This window comes from Bubalus bubalis, chromosome 3, assembly GCF_019923935.1.
Source record: "Bubalus bubalis isolate 160015118507 breed Murrah chromosome 3, NDDB_SH_1, whole genome shotgun sequence".
Classification (NCBI taxonomy): domain Eukaryota; kingdom Metazoa; phylum Chordata; class Mammalia; order Artiodactyla; family Bovidae; genus Bubalus; species Bubalus bubalis.
The window spans coordinates 163,827,729-163,851,380 of NC_059159.1; the positions used below are offsets into that span (position 1 = coordinate 163,827,729).

The 23,652-nt window shown below is 44.2% G+C and overlaps 1 protein-coding gene across 7 annotated transcripts in view; it reads left to right on the forward strand.

Moving 5' to 3' along the window:
- Positions 1-23,652, forward strand: part of SNX30 (sorting nexin family member 30) — a 109,251-nt gene that overhangs the window by 28,067 nt on the left and 57,532 nt on the right. For 5 of the 7 annotated variants that reach the window (XM_044940459.2, XM_044940461.2, XM_044940463.2 and 2 more), the window contains exon 2: positions 20,385-20,576. The exons of 1 other annotated variant lie outside the window; for it this stretch is intronic. In XM_044940459.2, coding sequence (XP_044796394.1) covers positions 20,385-20,576 — 192 coding nt within the window. Of the gene's footprint in view, positions 1-8,533; positions 8,597-20,384; positions 20,577-23,652 lie in introns of those variants that run through there. One more of the 7 variants, XM_044940458.2, reaches the window with a different exon arrangement.

Consider the following 23,652-nt stretch of genomic DNA (forward strand, 5'->3'; position numbering starts at 1 on the left):
AAGAATGGGTTTCCTGCCTGCTTTACACAGACTCCTCCCTTGTTGTAGTAACACCACCGTGCGTAAAAAAACTTGCTCCTTACTCTGAGTTTTAGTAAACCGTTTGGCCGACTGTCGTTTGTGTCCTTTGCTTCCTTGGGTGATTTTGAGGACTGTCTGCTTTCCTGGGCTTGAATTTCATAGGAAGACGAAACTCACTGGGTATAAATATTACCATCTGCTGTTAGTCTCAGCTGACAGAGGAAAAGCATGGGTCACTGAAGACAAATACATGTGGGTCATGTCTCCTGCATCTTTGTTCTTGACAGAGGTATTGATGATAAGGCAATGGCAACCCACTCCAGTACTCTTGCGTGGAAAATCCCATGGACAGAGGAGCCTGGTGGGCTGTAGTCCATGGGTTCTCGAAGAGTCGGACACGGCTGAGCGACTTCACTTTCACTTTTCACTTTCATGCATTGGAGGAAATGGCAACCCACTCCAGTGTTCTTGCCTGGAGAATCCCAGGGATGGGGCTACTGTCAACGGGGTCACACAGAGTCAGACGCGACTGAAGTGACTTAGCAGTGGGTATGGCTGCAGATTGAAGGAGGGGACATTAGTTCTATCACCAGCATCTTCTCATAGCTAATAAAGGTAGTTCAGCCCATCAGAGAGTCTCTGAACCATAGGCTTGTCACCCAGCCCACAGTCTCTCTTCTGACTTACAGGGTCCTTCCTTGCTCTTCCCTGGTAGCTCAGATGGTAAAGAGTCTGCCTGCGGTGCGAGAGACCCGGGTTCAATCTCTGGGTCAGGAAGATCCCCCGGAGAAAGAAGTGGCAACCCACTCCAGTATTCTTGCTTGGAAAATTCCATGGACAGAGGAGCCTGGCAAGCTACAGTCCATGGGGTCGCAAAGAGTTGGACATGACTCAGCGACTTCATTTTCTTTTCTTTCCTTGCTCTTCTGGCTCTGAACAGAGCTTGGAACAAGCCATTTTATTTTGTTGTTGTCCTGAATATTTTTTTAGTGTTGTTGTTCAGTCGCTAAACTGTCTGACTCTTTGTGATCCCATGGACTGCCGCGCATCAGGCTTCCCTGTCCTTCACTGTCTCCCTGAGTTTGCTCAAACTTCTGTTCATTGGGTTGGTGATGCCATCCAACCATCTCATCCTCTGTCTTCCCCTTCTCCTCCTGCCCTCAGTTTTTCCCAGCATCAGGATCTTTTCCAGTGAATCGGCTCTTCGCATCAGGTGGCCTAAGTATTGGAGCTTCAGCATCAGTCCCTCCAATGAATATTCAGGGTTCATTTCCTTTAGGATTCACTGGTTTGATCTCCTTGCTGTCCAAGGGACTCTTGAGTCTTCTATTTTAGTATGGTATAGTAGAAACAGCATGACTTTAGAACCAGAGGTAATCTTTTTAATCTGTACTAATTTGACAGGAGAAATGATACCTTGTTTAATTTTTATTTTGTTGTTTACTGTTGAAGTTGAACAACTATTATTTTTTAATTGAAATATAGTCGATTTACAATGTTGTGTTAGCTTCAGGTGTACAACAGAGTGATTCAGTACCTCTTTTTGGTTATATGTCTTATATGTAGTAGTGTATATGTGTTAATCCCAAACTCCTAATTTATCCCTCCCCGCCACCTTTTCCCTTTGGTAACCATAAGTTGGCTTTCTATGTCTATCAGTCTATTTCTGTTTGCTATGTAAGTTCATTTGTATAATTTTTTAAGATTCCACGTGTGTGTGTGTGTGTGTGTGTGTGTGTGTGTTGTTCAGTTGTGTCCAACTCTTTGCAACTCCATGGACTGTAGCCTGTGAGGCTCCTTTGTCCTTGGGATTTCCCGGTGATATCATATGATATTGGTCTTTTTCTGTCTGACTTACTTCACTTAGTGTGATAATCTCTAGGTCCATCCATGTTGCTGCAAATGGCATTATTTCATTCTTTTTATGGCTGCATAATATTCCAGAACAATTATTATTTATGGGCCATATTTACTGTATTGTCCATTTTTATACCAGGCTCTGTCTGTCTTTAATATTGGTTTTCTGAACCCTTAATATGTTAAATCAGTCTGTGGTCATACATGTTCAAATCCTTTTCCCAGTTTGCTGTTTATATTTTTACTTTTATTGTTTTGTTGACATGGAGGAAAAATTTGTTAAATCTGTTGCTCTAACTTTATGGATTCTACTTTTGATTTTGGGAAAACTCTGGAAAGTTTTTCCCAAGCACAGGATTTTATATACTGTTCATCTAAATTCAGTTCAGTTCAGTCCCTCAGTCGTGTCCGACTCTGCGACCCCATGAATTGCAGCATGCCAGGCCTCCCTGTCCATCACCAACTCCTGGAGTTCACTCAAACCCACGTCCATCAAGTTGGTGATGCCATCCAGCCATCTCATCCTCTGTCGTCCCCTTCTCCTCCTGCCCCCAATCCCTCCCAGCATCAGAATCTTTTCCAATGAGTCAACTCTTCGCATGAGGTGGCCAAAGTACTGGAGTTTCAGCTTTAGCATCAGTCCTTCCAAAGAACACCCAGGACTGATCTCCTTTAGAATGGACTGGTTGGGTCTCCTTGCAGTCCAAGGGACTCTCAAGAGTCTTCTCCAACACCACAGTTCAAAAGCATCAATTCTTCAGCACTCAGCTTTCTTCACAGTCCAACTCTCACATCCATACATGACCACTGGAAAAACCATAGCCTTGACTAGACGAACCTTTGTTGGCAAAGGAATGTCTCTGCTTTTCAATGTGCTATCTAGGTTGGTCATAACTTTCCTTCCAAGGAGTAAGCATCTTTTAATTTCATGGCTGCAGTCACCATCTGCAGTGATTTTGGAGCCCCCAAAAATAAAGTCTGACACTGTTTCCACTGTTTCCCCATCTATTTCCCATGAAGTGATGGGACCAGATGCCATGATCTACGTTTTCTGAATGTTGAGTTTTAAGCCAAGTTTTTCACTCTCCTCTTTCATCTTCATCAAGAGGCTTTTTAGTTCCTCTTCACTTTCTGCCATAAGGTGGTGTCATCTGCATATCTGAGATTATTGATATTTCTCCCGGCAATCTTGATTCCAGCTCGTGCTTCCTCCAGCCCAGCGTTTCTCATGATGTACCCTGCATAGAAGTTAAATAAGCAGGGTGACAATATACAGCCTTGACATACTCCTTTTCCTATTTGGAACCAGTCTGTTGTTCCCTGTCCAGTTCTAACTGTTGCTTCCTGACCTGCATATAGGTTTCTCAAGAGGCCAGTCAGGTGGCCTGGTATTCCCTTCTCTTGAAGAATTTTCCACAGTTTATTGTGATCCACACAGTCAAAGGCTTTGGCATAGTCAATAAAGCAGAAATAGATGTTTTTCTGGAACTCTCTTGCTTTTTTGATGATCCAGTGGATGTTGGCAATTTGATCTCTGGTTCCTCTGCCTTTTCTAAAACCAGCTGGAACATCTGGAAGTTCAGGCTTCCTGCTGAAGCCTGGCTTGGAAAATTTTGAGCATTACTTTACTAAATTTGCATTACTTCATCTAAATTAGGAAACAGCAAATGAAATCCAAGAAGCTAACTCTGGCCAGCTACCTTGTTTTTTTTTTTTAATATATATAACTCATGAGTAAAGAATTGTTGTTAACTTTCTATTTTGAAATAATTATAATTCACAGTCAATTATAGATTCACCAAAAGTGTGTATAAGATTCCAGGTGCTCTTTATCTAGTTTCCTCCAAAGCTAACTTCTTGCTTAACAGTACCAGCACATTGACATTGGTACAATCCACAGATCTCGTCCAGATTTCACCCGTTTCACAAGCGCTGCTTTGTGAGTACATGCGTGCCCGTTGTTCGTGCACTTCTATCACGTGTGTAGATTTCTGTAACCAGGACCCACCACAGTCAACATGCCGGCTCTCCCCGCACAGCAGGGCTCCCTCCTGCTGCCCTGTAATAACCACACCCACCCCGTCCTCCATGACACCTTCAGTTCTAAGTGATTTTGAATGGCATTTTTAAATGACTGAAAAAAATTTATATTTCATGACATAAGAAAATTAGTGAAATTCAGCCTTCTGTGTCCATAAGTGAAGTTTTACTGGAATGTAGCCGCACCTATTTGTCCACCTACTGTGTAAGACTACTTCTGTACCCCAACAGCAGACTTGACTTGCTGCAGCGGAGACTGTGTGACCCGAAAAGCTGGAAATATTTACTGTCTGGTCCTTTACCAGAAAAGCTTGCCAGCCTCTGATATAAAACTTCATCTGGTTATTTTTTTAATCTCGCATTTCATTCTTTTTTAAACAATTTAAAGTATAGTCAATGTATTTCATTTAGTTTGGTATATGACGTGATATTTATTTTTGCACTTGCTGTAAGGATATGACTTAATTGTTTGCTGGTTGGTTAACCAAATTCTTCATCAGAATTTATTGACTAATCTGTTCTCTCCTCACTATTTGAAATTCCATAGTTATCGTATACTAAAAACTCAGATCTGTTCCATCAATGTAGATATTGATGGGATTAATCATTAGGCTACTTTGGCAGAGTATATTCTACCCAGGATTTCTCTGGGGATGAGAAGCCCTCGCCTCCTGCGTTAACACCAAGTGTTCAAGCCAGATGTCCCCGTGCACAGTGGTGGCTGGCCTCGAAGGTTTATTTCTGCGTGCGCACCCTATGATGGCCCTGGCTTGATTCTTCTGGAGCCTGTGGGGGATCGTGGCTGCCACATGGAGCTGTTGGTTAATGGTTTCTGGTCCTTTATGTTGGATCTTCTCTGGAGCTGGCTGGCTCTTAAAACATCCTTTGAGAGGCAAGGTCTCTGGCACTGGTGGATTGGGAATTTACTGGTTCGAAGGAACACACATGAAGGATTGCTCATGACCAGGCTGTGCTGCAGGTTCCGAGGTGAATGCGGTGGTGCTGGGTCTCTTGTTGGGTAGGTCCTTGTTCAGAGAGATCCGTGACCAGGGGCCGGTGCGCGACAGCCATAGCCTCTGCTCTGGTCTCTTGGGGCTGGGCTTCAGTTGTGCATTCTGCTTTGTACTGGCAGAGTGACCTTAGGCCCATCCTCAACCTTCCCTGGACCTGTTCTCTTAGTAGGAACATGTATAATCAAGCTCACCTCCCCCCATCCCACCCCTGTATTATTTTGAGTGTTGAGACGTACCATGTCAAGCTTGCACAGTGCTCAGCAGAGAGTATGAGCTAAAATATTTGATTTGTTTTTCCTTGACTTAGAGGTGTGTGTATATGTATGGATTTTTGTCTCCAAGTCCTGTGATCTTTCTCAGTCCCAAGGGTTTGCGTTTGGTTTTGGCATTTTGTTTTGTTTTGAGTCGCTTCATAGCCCAGGCTCCCAGGGCACTCAGCTGGCTCTCTGCCAAAGGTGGGTTCAGGTGACAGCCAGAACCCTCTAGCCAGGTGCTGGAACCAGGCGGTGCTGACAGTCTGCGGGCCGTTTGCTCATGTGGCCTTAAGTGGATGCTGATGTGAGACTCCCCCCGTGAGTTCCTGAGTGGGCGTGCTGGCTGTGACAGGGGAAAATGACCTGAGGCAGGTACCCCGGCAGCAGGTGATGGAAGAGGGAAAATGACCTGAGGCAGGTACCCCGGCAGCAGGTGATGGAAGAGGGAAAATGACCTGAGGCAGGTACCCCGGTAGCAGGTGATGGAAGAGGGAAATGACCTGAGGCAGGTACCCCGGTAGCAGGTGATGGAAGAGGGAAAATGACCTGAGACAGGTACCCCGGTAGCAGGTGATGGAAGAGGGAAATGACCTGAGACAGGTACCCCAGTATCAGGTGATGGAAGCTGAGTGGGTGGGGTCTGCTGGATGGAGGCAGCTCCCCATCCCCGGGTCAGAGTGGCAAGTCCCTGGCCACCTTGGTGTAAGCCTTGCTGAGCACAGTCATTTTGGCAGGATTTGCCCTCTTGTCCCAGGGATGGGCTTCATGGATTTAACCACAGCACACAGGGCTGTTGACCTACTCAGTTTTGCTGGAACTTCAGAAATTTCTAATCCTCTGTAATTTACCTATGTCTGAAACATGATCCCTCTAGTATGGCCATACTCTGTGTTTTTTTTTTTTTTTCCTGCCAAGGAGACATTCATCAGAGTCTCCCACGCCACCCGACATTATTGTTGGCGACTCTTCTCACCTGTCCTTCTCTGTGGCATCTTCCACCTGACTCAGGTACCACCAGGGGCAGGGCAGGGGAGGTGTGCCTGGACAATTACAAGGGCTCCCTAAATGATCCCTCTCTCATCTCCTATTTCTTCTCCTCTCTATTTGATCTGTGTTTGTTTTTTTTTCTTTCTGAAGTCTTTTTGAAAACCTTACATATGATTGCCACTTTCTTGCCTAAAAGCTTGAAAGTGAAAGTGAAGTCGCTCAGTCATGTCCAACTCTTTGAGACCCTGTGGACTGTATGTAGCCTACCAGGCTTCTCCGTCCATGGGATTCTCCAGGCAAGAATACTGGAATGGGTTACCATTTCCTTCTCCAGGGGACCTTCTTGACCCAGGGATTGAACTTGGGTCTCTCGTATTGGAGGCAGACGCTTTAACCTCTGAGCCACAGGGAAGCCCCACAAGCTTAGCTACTGCCTGTAGGGTGTACCACAAATTCTTAAGCCTGGTATTTGAGATCCTTCAGAATTCAGAGCTCACCGGCCCTCTAGGCCTTCTTTCCAGCCACTGCCCCTGGCTCAGCCCACGAGGCCAGTCCCCAGCCGTGTCCTTTGCCTCTTAGCCTGTGTCTGTCCTGCCGAGGCCGTGCTCCACGCTGGGGACACCTCAGCCCCACCTGGAGTGGCTCTTCGCTGTGTACACAGGCTTTCACAGGCATTCTCTGTATCCTCCATGCTGCCTGGCCACCTGGATGGGTTGGCCTTACCATTTTCCAGCGAGCGTTGGTGAAGTCAAGTGGTTTTGTTGCTGCCGCAGAGCTGGTAGGAGGGCTGGGCTGGCAGGGTGCCTCTCTGGAGCCGGCCTCGGAGTGCAGTTCCTCTCGCTTTCTCTGGACTCCAGCACAGTGCTGTCCCCTTATTCATGTATTTTTCTCACTAGATCATGTTGCTGTTTGTCCTGGGTCCATGCCACACCTGCACTCCACCCCGAAACTTGATTCCTCAAATTCCCCTGCTTCTAGAATAGTACCTGGCACTCAGTGGGAACTCGATAAATGTTTGTTTGGATGAAGACATGAATGAGTAGATTTTTTTCTTTCCATATCCTGTAATTTGTGGTTTGAGGGAAGATGGTACCCTGGTAATTAGGCTACTTAAAACGCCTGTGTGTAGGAAAACATCTCTTTTGGCCTACAGAAGAAATAGAAAGTGGTCATTATTTTGTCCCATTCCCTCTACCATCTTACGGAGATTCCTTGAAGTAAGATGCTGAAAACGTATTTAATTATATATATTGTAAGAAGGTAATCCTTCAGCTAAATTTTGTCAAACAACAGCTATACCTAAAAGTGGCTTTGAAGAAAGCTAACTCTCCCTTGATCTGTCAGGCCCCACCTCCCCACAACAACCACCTTAACTGAAGAGTAATAATAAGCATCTTTACTGTGGACAGTTGACATCTTTCTCTGTCGTGTGTGAAGTGTACATGAAAGCATCTTGAGAAATCCTTGTGTCTGTTGCTCTCTTGTATACTGGCTTCAAGACAAACCTCCGCACCTCCCCACGGGGATGCATACCCTCCAGCCTCTGCTGCACCACCACAGGGAAGCTGCCCCCTTTCTGACTTTGTTTTTATTTATGTGTCATTTTATTTATTTATTTTTGGCTGTGCTGGGCCTTGGTTGCTCTGCAGGCTTCTCTCTAGTTGCGGTGAGCAGGGGCTACTCTCTTAGTTGCCGTGAGCAGGGGCTACTCTCTTAGTTGCCAAGTTCAGGCTTCTCATTGTGGTGGTCTCTCTCATTTTTGGAGTGTGGGCTTTAGGCACACGGGCTTCAGGAGTTGCGATGCAGGGTCTTAGGTGCTCCTCCACATGTGGGCTGTTCCTGGATCAGGGATCGAACCTGTGTCCCCTGCATTGGCATGTGGATTTGTAACCACTGGACCACCAGGGAAGTCCCTGACTTTGTTTTATCCTCATAGTTCATAGGCAGATAAGGTCGCAGTATTTTTTTTTTTCCTGTCATTCATTCTTTTACTTCTTTTATCTGTTTCTGCCCTCTACGTTTGTACCCAGTCTGCAATACTTCCGCTCATCCTTATATTAATATTTACAGGGCTCATTTCTGCCTCTGAGCTCAGAACACCCACATAAGAGGGCCAGACCAACCAGTATGAAGCATGGGGCCCTTTTCTTGCATGTCCTTCGTTTCTGCCTTTCCACCACTTTCCTTGTCTGGTTACTTAGTTGTGAAACTCTCTTGAGCTGTTTTGGTGTAGAATGCCCTACTCTTGCTTTTTCTTTCACTCCTGGTTGTTTAGGACTGTGATCAGCTGGATGTTGAGTGCCTTCTTATTTTCCAGTAAATCCGTTCTCCATGGAAATAAAGAGAGATCCCCCATGTCCCGGTCCAGTTCGAATCATGTCAGTAGGAGTGTGGGGATTAGATCTGGAGCAACCAGGTAGCCAGGTAGGTCTCAAGCCTGGAAATGCATCTGTACTTTTGGGTGGGAGGTGGGCACGCTTCAGGCTTCTAAAAAGGATGCCATGGGGATTGTGTATCTCAGGCTTTGAAGAATTTCTCAGAAAACCATCTCTTTTAGCTCCTCTGTGGTTAGATGCAGATTCCTGAATCAACACAACAGTGTTTAATCCACAAGACTAATATTGAGAGAATCCTATTAGGGAAAGAATCCTAATAGATCAAGCAACTGTGACCTATTTGACTACAGTCACATTTTTCCTTCTAATTTGACAAATGCTCACCTCAGGTTAGTTTTAGGCTTGGATGGAGGTTCAAGGGCATCCCTACCCCTAAAGGCAGGGTATGTGTGTCACAGATCGTTGAGCGTGAGAGTACGCAGTTAAGGAGCACAGATCGTTGAGCGTGAGGGTGCTCAGCTAAGGAGCACAGATCATTGAGTGTGACAGTACTCAACTAAGGAGCGATTTGAATTTAGGGAGCTCATGTAAGTTCAGATATACTTCTGCTTCCTTTTTTAATTGAGAGAGACAGTTTAGAAGCAGCAGGGCTTAACTTTATCCCCCATGGTTACCTTTGGGACTCTAAAAATGCTAGGTTCTCTCCAAAGGAAGATTCAGATTTACAAGGGCACGTGCAAAATCTTGCACACTATTTTTGGCATGGGGTGTCTTTGGATTCTAGAGAAAGAGTCCCGATTATGGAGGAATGGTGAGCCTCAGGTCATTTTTGAGGACAAGACGCTTAATAGTCTTGCTTGATCAATGCTCCAGGCTGTTTTAAGCACAGCTGAATGGTGTAAGCGTGGCCTTAAGAGTAACCACTTCAGTTGAATTGGTGGTGGAGTCTTGCCCTGGTCTGTTCCTCACTTGAATGGTTTTTGTCCTTGGAAAGGGATTTGTTCTGAGGTGATGATTAATCAACAAGTGTTTGATCCCCTAGTAGATATTCAACAATATAAGTATATTGTTTTGTCTCAGTCCTTGTTCTGAAAACCAAGATGCTTCCCTTATCTTTCCGTAGGCGTCTGACTTATTACCTCAAATTCTTGGGTGCATTCCACGTGTGCAGTGCTGTGTCAGATGGTAACAAAAATCATGTCAGTTAGGACCAGTTTGTGAGGTGAACAAATGGTACAGTTAAGGAGTGTTATGTGAAGGGTGGGAAAGAACTAACACATGTAAGAGATTATGGTAGCACATTACTTGTGTGTTTTCTTGAATCCTTACACCCTCTGTGTCATAGATGGAGAAACGGGCTCAGAGAGATTGAGTAACTTTCTCCAGGCCTGGTGAGGAGCAAAGCCAGAATTCAAGCCCAGTCATTTGGACTCTAAGCCCAGGTCTTCTTCCTGCCTTGCCTCTTCTGTTAAAAGACCAGAGGTAGATGGAGTGCGTTAGGGTTGGGAGAGTATAGAAATGAGACCCTTAGACTGAATATCTCCAGTAGGTTTTTTTTTTTTAATTTTATTTGACTGCACTGGATCTTAGTTGCAGCTTGTGGGATCCAGTTCTCCTGACCCGGGAGCGATCCCAGGCCCAAGCTTGGCGTCTTAGCCTCTGGACCACCAGGGAAGTACCCCCAGTAGGTCTTTATGAAACATTGTTTCTCCTCTGTTGATTGCCACCCATCATGTAACTTTTTCTCAGTTGGTCTTCTGGAGCTCTCTATGTGCTCCTGTGCCTCACTCTCATTCTTGTGTGGGGTGTCTGGGTTATGTGATGTACCACACCACTAGGTGAGAGAGCAAAGACCTGATGTCCTCACATTACTGCCTGCGTGACCACTTACATGCAACTTCTGAGTCTTTTCTTATAAGTGACACAAACAACTTGGATGATCTGAGGGGTTCTCCGCCCCAGACCCCTGCATGATTTTGATGTAGAATCGTCAGGGAGGAATGCCTTTACTACTGAGCTTTCAGTTGGCAGAATGCATCAAGGTGGGAAGGAAAGAGGTTTTCAAAGAGGTTTTTAGAGTCATGTTCTCTTTGTTGGGTACTTTGGCTGAGGTTTAATTCATGTGTTCAGAAAGCTGTCTGCTTGGCCTTTTCATTCCTCTACATCATGCATGTACTTGACCAACAACAGAGTTACAACCTTTGTGATGTGGGTCCTAGGTATCATTCAGTTAGGGACAAGCTTGCAGAAATACCTCTCCTCCTTCAGCCTGGAATGTGCAGACCAAGTGCTCCCACTATCTTGTTTTTCTGTTCAGCAGATTTTCTTGTTATCTCGAGTTGCCCCAGCAGCCTTTGCGTGCCTCCCTCATTTTGCATGGACCTCCATTGTATCCCATATTGTTTTGCATCATAGATAGAGGTTTTTGTGGCCATGTGCAGCCAGATTGAGTCATCTAAACACAGGTGTCACATCCTCGTAGCTCTGTGTCAGCACTTTGACTAACGTGTGTTAGCTGTTTCACTATGTGGTTGAACAGTATATATCCTCTTCAGAAGGATGGAAAGAGATCATGTTTAAATTCATCTGAGGGTAGGAGAAAAACCTTTCCTCCCAAGAATCGCAGAAATGTCTGAAGAGTCTTAGAAAAAGCTGGTAGTAAACATTGGAAGCTGAGCTGGAGAATGTGGTCGTGGGCTCTTGGCTCTTCGTTTGTAATCTTGTCGGAGGTCGTCTTTTGGGTCAGGCCAATAGAGGATTTTACTTGAAGGGAGTTTTTCTAATAGAAAAGCTGGGGAAACAGTTTCATTTGAAATGACTTTATTAACCTACAAATAATTAAAAGTGATCTCTTAATCCATGTCTAAAGAAGAGTCTTTCCCTTATAAGTAATGCTCCAGAATCCGAAGTGGGAAAATATAAGTCTGCTCAAGGAAGATGCTAACCTAGAAATCACAGACTGCTGGGCTGTGGGAACTTGGGGATGCTTGTGCAAGCAACCTTGGAGGTCTGGGAGACTATTGGAGATGAGCCTCTAGGACAGGGTTGGAAAGGAAGGAAGACTGAACTTCTGGTGATGAGCAAGTAAGAGTTCTAGGACTTAGGTCACACGGTTAAGATGAATTTTATGTAACTCTGCAGAAAAAAAAAAAAAAACAACTGTACCTCTTAAAATTCCATGTCCTTTATACACTATTTCCTACCCAGATTTAAAAAAAAAAATTACACAAACATTTTTGGGACTTCCCTGGTGGTCCAGTGATTAAGATTCTGAACTCCCAATGCAGGGCGGGGGTTGACCTCTGGTCGGGTAACTAAGGTCCTTCGTGCTGCATAGCTCAGCCACAAAATAAATTGCATAGACATTTTTATAATTATATGTATTAGCCTTGCTGTGGTAGTGAACAGCTCCCAAAATACAGAGGTTTGCAGCAAGCATTCATTTCTAGGTCAAGTTATGTGTTGGTGGCTATGAGTCCGTTGCTATGGCTCTTTTCCACAAGTCTCCGTTCTGAAAGCTCAGCCTGTTTGGCACGTGCTCGTTGCAGAGCAGAGGAGGGAAGAGACCATGAGAGCTGATGGAAACATGCCGTGGCTCTTAACGTGTCTGCTCCCATCTGGCGTAGGTCTCATTTGCTCATGCGCCATTGGCCGAAACAGGTTACTTAGGGAGTGGGGATGAGCCTTCCTGGCTGCAGTCACTGGCAATAGTGAGGGTATATAATCCTCTTAAAGGTATGGAGTTGAGTAGTTGTGGACAATAATACAGTCTACCATACGGTTTGGTTTCTGTCCTCTCCTTTGGTCGCTGAACCATGTAGTAAATGCCTTACCTTGGTTTAAAATGCTTTAAATGCATTTTCTCCCTATTATGGGTATCACAATTTTAGATTAATTTTTGAAGAAACCAACCTTTTGCCAGAAAGTGATGTGGTAGATCAGTGCATGTCTGGCTTGAATGATTGCAGTGCATGGAACCCTGTCATGCATTGTTGCTTCAGCTCAAGTCTCCAGAGCGATATGAATAAAGGGGTGGTATTAGGTATCAGCGTCTTGTTTCTGAATTTAATACACATGCCTTCAGGGTTTCATATTGCTTCCTTCTTTAAAACTATATTACTGAGATCTAATTCACATACTCTAAAATTCATCATTTTAAACTATACAATTGAGTGGTTTTTAGCGTACTCACAGCACTGTGCAACCATCATTAATGTTGAATTCCAGATTATTTTGTCACCCAAAAAAGAAACCTCATATTTATTGTGTTCACTCCCATTTCCTCTTGCCTCCAGCCCCTGGCAACCGAAAGTCTGCTTTCTGTCTCTCTAATTTGCCTGTCTGGCTTCTTCATATAAATGGAATTATACATGTGGCCTTTCATGTCTGGCTTCTTTCACTTAGAGCAGTGTTTTCAAGGTTCATAGCTGATGTTTTCTGATATATACTCTTTAACATATTTAGGGATCTTTTTTTCCTTAGAGATTTTAATGGAATGAGTGATATTTACCAGTGAATGATGCCAACAAAAACATTTTGGCAGATGTGGACATTATTATATTTGACAATGATCAGTTAATGTAATACATAGCATTATAACTTTCTTAATGTTAAATAATTTTTGATTTCCTGGAGAATGTTTGACTCAGCCTGATATATTATTTTTCTTTTTTTCTTTTAAAAACCAATTCTTTTAATGTATCATTTGCTGTTACTTTATTGACAAAGTTTACACTTAATCTAATTTCCTTTTTTTGTCCTACTATTTTGATATCAGATATTCTCTGACGGCTCAGACAGTAAAGAATGTGTCTGCAATTCAGGAGATCCTGTTCGATCCCTGGGTTGGGAAGATCCCCTGGAGAAGGGAATGGCTACCCACTCCAGTGTTCTTGCCTGGAGAATCCCATGGATAAAGGAGCCTAGTGGGCTACTGTCCATGGTGTTGCAGAGTTGGACTCGACTAAGCGACTAACACTTTCATAGGTAACTCCTATAATAAAATGATTTGGAACCTTCCTCATTTTTTGAAGTGTTTTGGAGTGTTTGAACAAAACAGAGCTTTTTTCCTTGAGGCTCATTAGAGCTCAGCTGTAAAGCCATTGGGACTAGCTAACCTTTCAGTGAAAGTACTCTGACCATAGTTCTGAGGTTATTTATTTGTTTAGATTTTCTGCCTCAATTAATTTCTCCTTGGCCATACATTTTCCTGCAAAGTCATTCAAATTCATAGAGACTTACAAATTTATTAACATAGCTATTCATAGCACACCCTTGTAATTTATAATCATACATAGAGGTAAGATTTAAACCATTGTTGCCTGCTCATTTTCCCCCTCACTCTTTCTGTATTGATCAGGCTTCCTAAGTTTTAGTTTATGTAATTCATCTTTTAGAAGAATTAAATTTTTGTTTCATTTATAACTTACAAAATTAAAAAAAAAAACAACAACCATTTTTTGGCCAGGCAGCATGTAGGGCCTTAGTTCCCTGACCAGGGATTGAACCTGTGCCCTGTGCCTTGGAAGCCCAGAGTCCTGATCACTGGCCCTCCAGAGGTCCCCTGTTTGTTTTCAACTTATGCTTTAATTTTTTTATTCCCTCTTCTACTTTCTGTTGACTTTTCTTTTTAAATGAGCGTACAGAGCAAATGTGGACTAAAGTGTACTGTTTCATGGGATAAATCTTTTTCAAATGTATACATTTATCTGCTCTTAAGGACTATTGCTTTTCTCATGTTTCAGCTTTCTTGGGTCTGAATGATGAGTTAATATAGCCTGGATAAACTTTTCGGTTTTCTTGGGTCTAATGAGGTAATACAGGCCCGCTAGTTGCCTCTCACCAGAACAGGTGAGTAATTAGATACCCTGTTTGCACTTAAAGTTACCTTTGTCTTCTTGGACTGCAGGTTAAGTTGAGTGACCAGTTGACAGGTCAGTTGAGTGGTCTGTCTGTGGGAAGAAGCCCTAGAAGGAAGCAAGCCAGGGTCAGGGACAGTCAGTAAGGAAGACTTGGCTTGGTTCCTCTGTTGTTTGGGTCCAGTATAGCCTGGCCTCCTCCTCGTTTTAGGTGCTCACCTCATCTCGTAGAGTCCAGCATTTTCAGAGTGTGCGATCTTGCCTCCTCTGTGCTTGGTGGACCCACCCAGGGCAGCTGAGTTCATGAAGGTGTAAGCAGGCACCTTCTTGTTCCTCTGACCATTCTCTTGTTCAGGATGCCTTGAGAAGCTTTGGCAGGCTCTTCTGAAACTAGATCATCATGGTGCCCACATTTCTCTAACGGTATCAAAAAGAGAAACTGCAGTATTTTAGCATAACTTGTTTTCATTACGTCCATGTTGGCTCCTAATGCATACTACTTTCTTTCCTAAACCCTGTGTTTAATATAGCAATAGAATTTTACTGGTGACTTCTGTTAGTTTAATAACCTGTCTTGCGGTTGGCTGACCATGATGTTGGATCTTTTAACTGAAATTCTTTGAATAAGAGGAGTTTCCAGAGTGGCCTAATTATGTATTTCTCCTCCTAAGTAAAAAGGGGCAGCCGGGAGAAGAAATTCTCTTATAACTGAAATTGCATAGTAAGAATTGATCATTTGGAGCAATGAGAAGTTTTCATTCATTTGTCAGCTCTGCGGTTGTACCTCTCACAAGGGCTACTGTAGATACATCTATTGTTACAGTGAAATAGTAACAAAGATGTGGTTAAGGCAGGGACTGTGACTCGAGGTGTAATTTTAATTTTAATTTAGCAGCATTTATTGTCTACTGTGAACCCAGCCCCATAGTCTGTAAGGGTATGCACAAATATGTGCAGACAAGTTGACTTTTGTGTGTGTGTGTATTTTAATAGTGATGTAGAGCCTACCATGTTCCAGGTACTGTTCCAGTTGCTCCATATGTTAACTCAGTCTCATTATGCCCATTTTATAATGAGGAAATCGGGGCATAGAGAGATTAGGAATTTGCTGAAGTCATAATGATAGTGATAGTGAAGTCGCTCAGTCGTATCCGACTCTTTGCGACCCCATGGACAGTAGCCAACCAAGCTCCTCCGTCCATGGGATTTTCCAGGCAAGAATACTGGAGTGGGTTGCCATTTCCTTCTCCAGGGGATCTTCCCAACCCAGGGATCGAACCCGGGTCTCCCACATTGTAGGCAGATGCTTTACTGTCTGAACCACCAGGGAAGTGGAACCGGGGTTCAAAACTAGGCAGTCTGGCTAGGTTGGCCTGTTTCATTCTCATTCAACTGGCATTTATTGAGTACATTATATTGGGAAGAGATTGAGTTGGATCATTTCCAAACTCATTCATTCATCAAATACTTACTGAGTACCTACTATGTGTCAGAGAACAGAGGGGTGGACAAGACAATGTCTCTGCTCCTGTGGAACTTATGGACTGGTGGGGAGTCAGATAGATAAACATTTAATATACAATACGTTTTCAGAGAGAGGTGAGTCCTGCGATGAAAATAAAGCCAGGGAAGGGACTGGAAAATGCTGGAGGGGTGCAGGGCTGTTTTTAGATTTTTGTGGGCTGAGAATGCCTCTCCGAGTGGGTGTCATTTGAGCAAAAACCAGTTTGAGGAGAAAAGCTAGCCCGGTGGCAACAGGAGTGGGGAGAGCCATGTCCAGGCAGAGTGAGCGGCAAGCATAAAGGCCCTGAGGTCAGGATAAGCCAAGGCCAGAGTGTGTAGAACAGGACGAGCTGGGGGGAAGGGGAGGATGTCTGGGAGGAGGTCAGAGACAGTGATAAGATCATGCTGGCCGTGGTGGGTTATGGGAGGGAATCTGGATTTTATTCTGAACGTGAGTGGATGGAAGTCTTGGAGAGTTTTGAGCCAGTGTGTGTATGTGTGTGTGTGATGTGTTTTGATTGACATTTTTCAGAGCACATTCTGGCTGCAGTAAGGAGGACTGACCATAGGTAGCAGCAAGGAAACAGGAGGCTTTTGCGTTGAGCCAAGGGGCTGTCTCACTTCTCCCGTCCTGTAATTCACACTAGTTGCGAAGGCATGGCTCTCCCACAGTACCTGCTCAGGTCTCAGTGAAGCAGACACGCTGCCGGAGGACTCCAGGGGCTGAGGAGTCAGGTCACTGCGTCCACCTGACTCCCTGCCCTTCTCTGAAGATTTTCATATATTCTCTTTACGTTTGTTCCTCATGGGGACAGTATCTTGAGAGGGGTTATCTGGGGAATAACGTGTATTCAGACCCTAAGGGAAAATGTTTGCATTCCTGAACTTGTTTTAAAAACAGACGCCTCATGTTTACCCAAAAGGATTTATGGCCTGAGAATGGAGACGGGGACAGTGTTGGGTTGGGAAACACAAAAGGGATTCAGCTCAATCACACCCTTGACCCCAGAAGCCTGGGCTCAACTCAGCAGAGTGATGACTGGCTTCCATATGTTTGAACACAGTCCTCAACTTTTCGAGTCTGCTTCCTTATTGGTAGAGATAGTGTTTGCTTGCTAACCTCACAAGGTTGACGCAGGGGGCAGTGAAATAAGAATGTGGAAGCCCTGTGCACAGATGTGCTGTGGAACGTGAGGGCCGTAGCTTTCCTTTTTAGAAAATTCCAGGCATATCGCTCATTGGCTGTGCATATATGCTCAAATAACACCCCAGGGAACACAGTGTAGGATAGGCACGGGTGTTTTGCCTGGTCGTGTAGTTCCAAAGGAAAGAATCTGCTATGTGACAGGGTCTGGTTGACGTGCCCTTGTCCTCCCCAAACCCCACTAACTGACTTGAGAACTGAAGTTCCCACTCTCCATCCAAGACTTTTTAGACCTTCTTGTGGGCTCTTCCTGGAGGGTTTTTGACTCAGGTCCCCAGAACAAAGGTTAGGGGAGCTGGCTGGAGTCATGGGTGACCTGCAAACAAACAGATAATCACGCACACACACAAACAAGGCACAGTTATAGAGGATGCACAGTGCTTGTGGGAAAGCTATATATGTAAATAAATGATTAAAACTATGAAAATTGCTTCCATGGATGTATCTTTAAGGTATTGAGAAGGGAGTGGCTGTTCTGCCTGGGCATGGATCCAGGAAAAATTCCAAGAGGGGGTCATTTGGGCAGATTCCTGTGAGATCCTTGGAGCCCCCTGCATAGAAAGAGGGGTGTGTATATGCCGTGCAAGCCATGATGAGGAATATGAAATAGCATAGTGAGTTCCAGGATCAGTTCAGGCCAGATTGTGAAACATTGCTGTCTGAGCTGATGTTGGCTTATCTGACTGAAGGTTTTGAATTCTTTTATTCTTTTGTGCAATGTTTAGCCATAGGTGATGAAGCTTTTCTGAGGCCCAGTGAGCTAGAGTTGATTAAAAAAAAAAAAAATCAGAGGGGGGCTCCTCAATGCCTAGTTGAGTGTCTTGCCTGAGGTCAGCGTTTAAATATTTACTGAAGAGATAAAGATGTGATGGTTGTCTCAGAGCCCCAGAGATGTCCTCTCCTGGATCCCTAGACCCTGTGTTAGGGACACTGCATGCCCCGTGGCATCAGTGTGCTGAGGAAGCAGTTTGCAGGATACTGCTGTATCAAGGTCCTGTGGTCCACACAAGAGCAGCTGCTGAGGGGCTTGCCTTTCCAGCTAACAAGCCCCTTGGCTGAGAAGTGGAGGGGTGGGGTCCATTCCCATTGAGTATCTTCTGTGAAATGGTACCCTTTCAGAAATTACAAAAGTATTTTTGATGGCATATGTTAAGAATGTGATTAAATTATCTGTGGTCAGGGAGACAAAGGAAGGTGCTTTTTTAATTTACTTTCCATCACCCATGGAGTTGGGTGACATTGCCCTTGACCCCAGGCCGTGCTTCCCTCCGCCTTGTTCCAGACCCTGTTCCCAGATGTGCCATGTTCAGCTGGAGCTCGTGGATATGATGGCTTGGTTGACTTTTCATTTCCTGTATGTTCTTTTCTCTGGGGGCTAAGTCATATCCAGCCTGCACACAAGAAGACATCATTCAGGGGAAGCACCTCCCCACCCGCAGCCTGTGATCTGACTGCCCCACAGGTCAGGAATGCAGACAGCATTCCTGACCAAGGCCCTTTGCTTAGTATCATGTCATTTCTTGCCATAGTCCTTAGTCTTTGCCTTCTAATTATTCCAAGGTGACATTCACATCTGCTAGGACAGGGTTTTGTTCTCTTGTCAAATCTTAAAACCGGAAAAGCAGCAGTAGCATAAGGTAACTGGAAGAAAAGCAGAAAAGGTAACTGGAAGGCTACATATTTTTTGATATTAAAGGGACATAATTGATTCAAGTGGCTTCCTGCTGAGACCTAAGAAGAAAGAAGTCCCTAAGTTTTTAACCTTTCCTTCCCTTTCTTTTCTGGTATTTGCTCTCCCCACCTCCTTTAAGCTTTTCTGTTGTGGAAAATTTTAAACAAATATGGAAGAGGAGAGAATTTGTAATGAATCTGCAAGTACCAGCTTCAATAATGATCAACTTTGGTGCATCTTGACTCTTTGTGACCCCATGGACTGTAGTCTACCAGACTCCTCTGACTGTGGAATTCTCCAGGCAAGAAAGAATTCTGGAGTGGATAGCTATTCCCTTCTCCAGGGGATCTTCCTGATTCAGGGATTGAACCTGGGTCTCCTGCTTTGCAGACAGTTTGTTTACTGTCTGAGCCACCAGGGAAGCCCATTACCCACCTATTACTGCTAAGTCGCTTCAGTCGTGTCCAACTCTGTGGGATCCCCTAGACGGCAGCCCACTAGGCTCCTCTGTTCCTGGGATTCTCCAGGCAAGAACCCACTCCAGGAGTGGGTTGCCATTTCTTTCTCCAATGCATGAAAGTGAAAAGTGAAAGTGAAGTCGCTCAGTCATGTCTGACTCCTAGCGACCCCATGGACTGCAGCCTTCCAGGCTCCTCCGTCCATGGGATTTTCCAGGCAAGAGTACTGGAGTGGGTTGCCATTGCCTTCTCCGATTACCCACCTATCTGTCCTTAATTATTTTAAAACAAATATTAACACCACACATTCTATCATTTAATCTATGAATACCATAGTTACATGTTACTAAAAGATGAAGACTTTGTAAAATCATCATACTTTCATTACCACACCTAATAATTCCTTCATGTCATCAAATAATTATTTGATATTAAAGTTTTCCTGAATATCCAAAAAATGTTTTAACCCTGTGTTTTAATCAGGACGCATTGCAATCATTGATATATCTCTTAAATTTCTTTATAGGCGTTCTTTCTATCTCTCTTTTTTTTCTTGCAGTTTATTTATTGAAACTGGATCTTTAGTTCTCTTTAGTGTCACAGAGTGTAGACTCTGCTTATCTCATCCTTATAGATTGTTTCCTGTAAATTGATGTTGTGCTGTGTTCAGGATATAGATTCAGTTTTCTGGGAAGCATACTTACTAGATAGTGGTGTGAACTTATTCCAGATATATAATGTTTAATTATCTCTTTGTGATGGTTGAGTTTTCAAACGTGTTAGGTATTTAAGAGGGTTCTGGCCCTTTAATGTTCACCTGGGCCCAAGTGGCGGTCTTGAGAAAGTGGGGAAATGAGAGACTGTGGCGTGCTCAGAAGCTCCTTCTCTGTCCAAGTCTGACGATGCAGGCGGCTCTTAGGTTCTGTGTCCCTGAACTGTTGGTTCCTGCAGCGCTGGGAGATGAATCGACAGGATTTGGTGGAGAGTGCTGCCTGTCGTGTGTTTCTTGTGGTCATAAAAGACTCTGTTCACTTAAGAAATGTTAAGAAAGGAGAGGATCAGATTCTCTGAAAGTTATTTTTGTATTTAGAGGTGTTTCTCGGTTTGGCCCCACCAGCCACTTTCGCTGGTGTTCTCGAGTGTCTCAGCTCACGTGTAAGGTGATTCTTTTCTTCCCTCAGGATCTCATTTTGCCCAATGGCGGTACTCCAGCAGGCACGGCGAGTCCAGCTTCTTCATCTTCCCTTCTCAACAGACTTCAGCTTGACGATGACATGGATGGTGAGACCAGAGACCTCTTTGTCACGGTTGATGACCCCAAGAAGCATGTCTGTACAATGGAGACCTACATCACGTACAGGATCACCACCAAAGTAGGTCCCTTTGTCCTCGTTCGCCTTGTGTGCACTGCTTGGAGAAGCCGTCCTACCGCCGTGATCCCTGCCTTTTCCTTTTCCCTCGTCTGCACAACTCTGTTCACCTTTATCACAGCTGTGGGTACAGCTTTTTCAGAGAGTGGATATATTCAGATTTAAAAGGGTTATATGTAAGTGTTTTCTTTTATCTTAAAATGAAGGAGAAATTGTGACTCCAGTCTTTCAAATGTAGTCATAGAAAGTAAGACACTTACTTTCTATGGGGATAGTGTTTAACATGTTAATATCTCATTATTTTCTCTCTCTCTCTCTCTCCTTTTTTTTTTTTTTTTGGTTACACTGTGTAACATGTGGGATCTTAGGTCCCCAAACAGGGATTGAACCCGAGCCCCTTGGACTGCCAAGGAAGTCCCAGAATCTCTTTACTCTTGAAATTTATGAGTCATTGTATCAGCCTGAAGTTCTGTGATGAGACCATGATTTTAATCTGGTGTCATTAGACTTGATGTCAAAAAAGGATGGGAACTAATATTTATTGACTTCCTGCCACGTGCCACTGTTTAACTGCCTGGTCTTTTCTGCACTGGTTGACATTTGAAAGTTTGTGCGTGTGTACACGCACATGTGCTAACACAGTTTCCCCCATCTCTTTTGCCACTGGGTAATATTCCTCAGCATCGCCAGGTGCTTCAGTGTGTATTATGTCCTCGGAGGTCCTAGGGTGATACGTGTATTCCCATGAGCCATTTGTAGCTACTTATTTTTTTTCCCCTTGTTGTTGTTCAATCGCTAAGGCGTGTCTGACTCTTTGAGACCCCATGGACTGTATCCAGCCGGGCTCCTCTGTCCATGGGGTTTCCCAGGCAAGAATACTGGAGTGGGTTGCCATTTCCTTCTCCACAGGATCTTCCTGACCCAGGGATCGAACCTGTGTCTCCTACGTTGCAGGTGTGTTCTTTACCACTGAGCCACCAGGGAAGCCTTGGAAAAACCAGAACTTTGACTGCATGTACCTTTGTTGGCATTTTTCACCCTGGGGTCAACTTATTTTTTAGCCTGTAGTCAGTGAAATGCAAAACCTGGTTTTCTTGCATTTGTGCTCTGAACAGCTGAATGACAACGTGACGGCCTTGCTGGCACAGCAGCGCTTGCCTGTCTTGACGCGTCCCCGCCCCTTCTGTCCTCCGCCTGCACTGTGCCTCCCTGTCATCGGGCTCTCAGGCTGACGTGGTCCTGCAGCTCACCACGCTCTCCTCTGCCTCCTCTCTGCCCTCCCTTGGCCCCTTTCTCCGTGGTGCTCTTACTTCTGCCTCTTTTCCTGGAGTTATTTTATTTTCTCTTAAGTCAGGATCATCTCAGAATGATCTCTTCCAAGTTCCAATCCCACATTTTCCCTTGGCTTCAAGGACAACACCTCAAGGCTGAACTTGTTGCAAGGTTCAGTTTTTACTTCTTACTGTGAATTCCACTTCTGACCTCAAATCAGAGTCCTTTTCTTCTCCTGTGTCAAATAGTGACACCAGGTTTAATACCTTGGTGATTCATCTGGAGCCTTCTTTCTGAGTGTTGTATAAAAAGGATGCTTAGGGATATGTGAAAAGGAGAAAAGGACAGATGTATCCATCTGAATGCAGAGTTCCAAAGAATAGTAAGGAGAGAGAAGATAGCCTTCCTCAGTGATCAATGCAAAGAAATAGAAGAAAACAATAGAATGGGAAAGATTAGAGATCTCTTCAAGAAAATTAGAGATACCAAGGGAACATTTCATGCAGAAGATGGGCACAATAAAGGACAGAAACAGTATGGTCCTAACAGGAGAAGATACTAAGAAGAGGTGGCAAGAATACACAGAAGAATGGTACAAAAATGATCTTCACGACCCAGATAGTCACAATGGTGTGATCACTCACCTAGAGCCAGACATCCTGGAATGTGAAGTCAAGTGGGCCTTAGGAAGCATCACTATGAACAAGGCTAGTGGAGGTGATGGAATTCCAGTGGAGCTATTCCAAATCCTGAAAGATGATGCTGTGAAAGTGCTGCACTCAATATGCCTCAAATTTGGAAAACTCAGCAGTGGCCACAGGACTGGAAAAGGTCAGTTTTCATTCCAGTCCCAAAGAAAGGCAATGCCAAAGAATGCTCAAACTATTGCACAATTGCACTCATCTCACATGCTGGCAAAAAAGAAAGAAAGAAAGAAGGAAGGAAGGGAAAGAAGGGAAGAAAGGAAGAAAGAAAGAAAGTGAAGTCGCTCAGTTGTGTCCAATGTTTTGCAACCTCATGGACTGTAGCTTACCAGGCTCCTCCGTCCATGGGATTTTCCAGGCAAGAGTACTGGAGTGAGTTGCCATTTCCTTCTCCAGGGGAACTTCCCAACCTAGGGATCAAACCCAGGTCTCCTGCATTGCAGGCAGATGCATTACCGTCTGAGCCACCAGGGAAGCCCACATGCTGGCAAAGTAATGTTCAAAATTCTCCAAGATAGGCTTCAACAGTACATGAACTGAGAACTTTCAGATGTTCAAGCTGGATTTAGAAAAGGAAGAAGAACCAGAGATCAAATTGCCAACATCCGTTGGATCATAGAAAAAGCACGAGAATTCAAAAACAAATCTACTTCTGCTTCATTGACTATGCTTTTGACTGTGTAGATCACAACAAACTGGAAAATTCTTAAAGAGATGGAAAACCAGACCACCATACCTGCCTCCTGAGAAACCTGTATGTAAGTCAAGTAGCAACAGTTAGAAGTGGACATGGAACAACGGACTGGTTCCAAATTGGGAAAGGAGTATATCAAGGCTGTATATTGTCAACCTGCTTATTTATGCAGAGTACATCATGCAAAATGCTGGGCTAGATGAAGTACAAGCTGGAATCAAAATTGCAGGGAGAAATATCAATAACCTCAGATATGCAGATGACACCACCCTTATGGCAGAAAGCGAAGAGGAACTAAAGAGCCTCTTGATGAAAGTGAAAGAGGAGAGTGAAAAAGCTGGCTTAAAACTCAACATTTAGAAAGATTATGCTAAGATCATGGCATCTGGTCCCATCACTTTATGGCAAA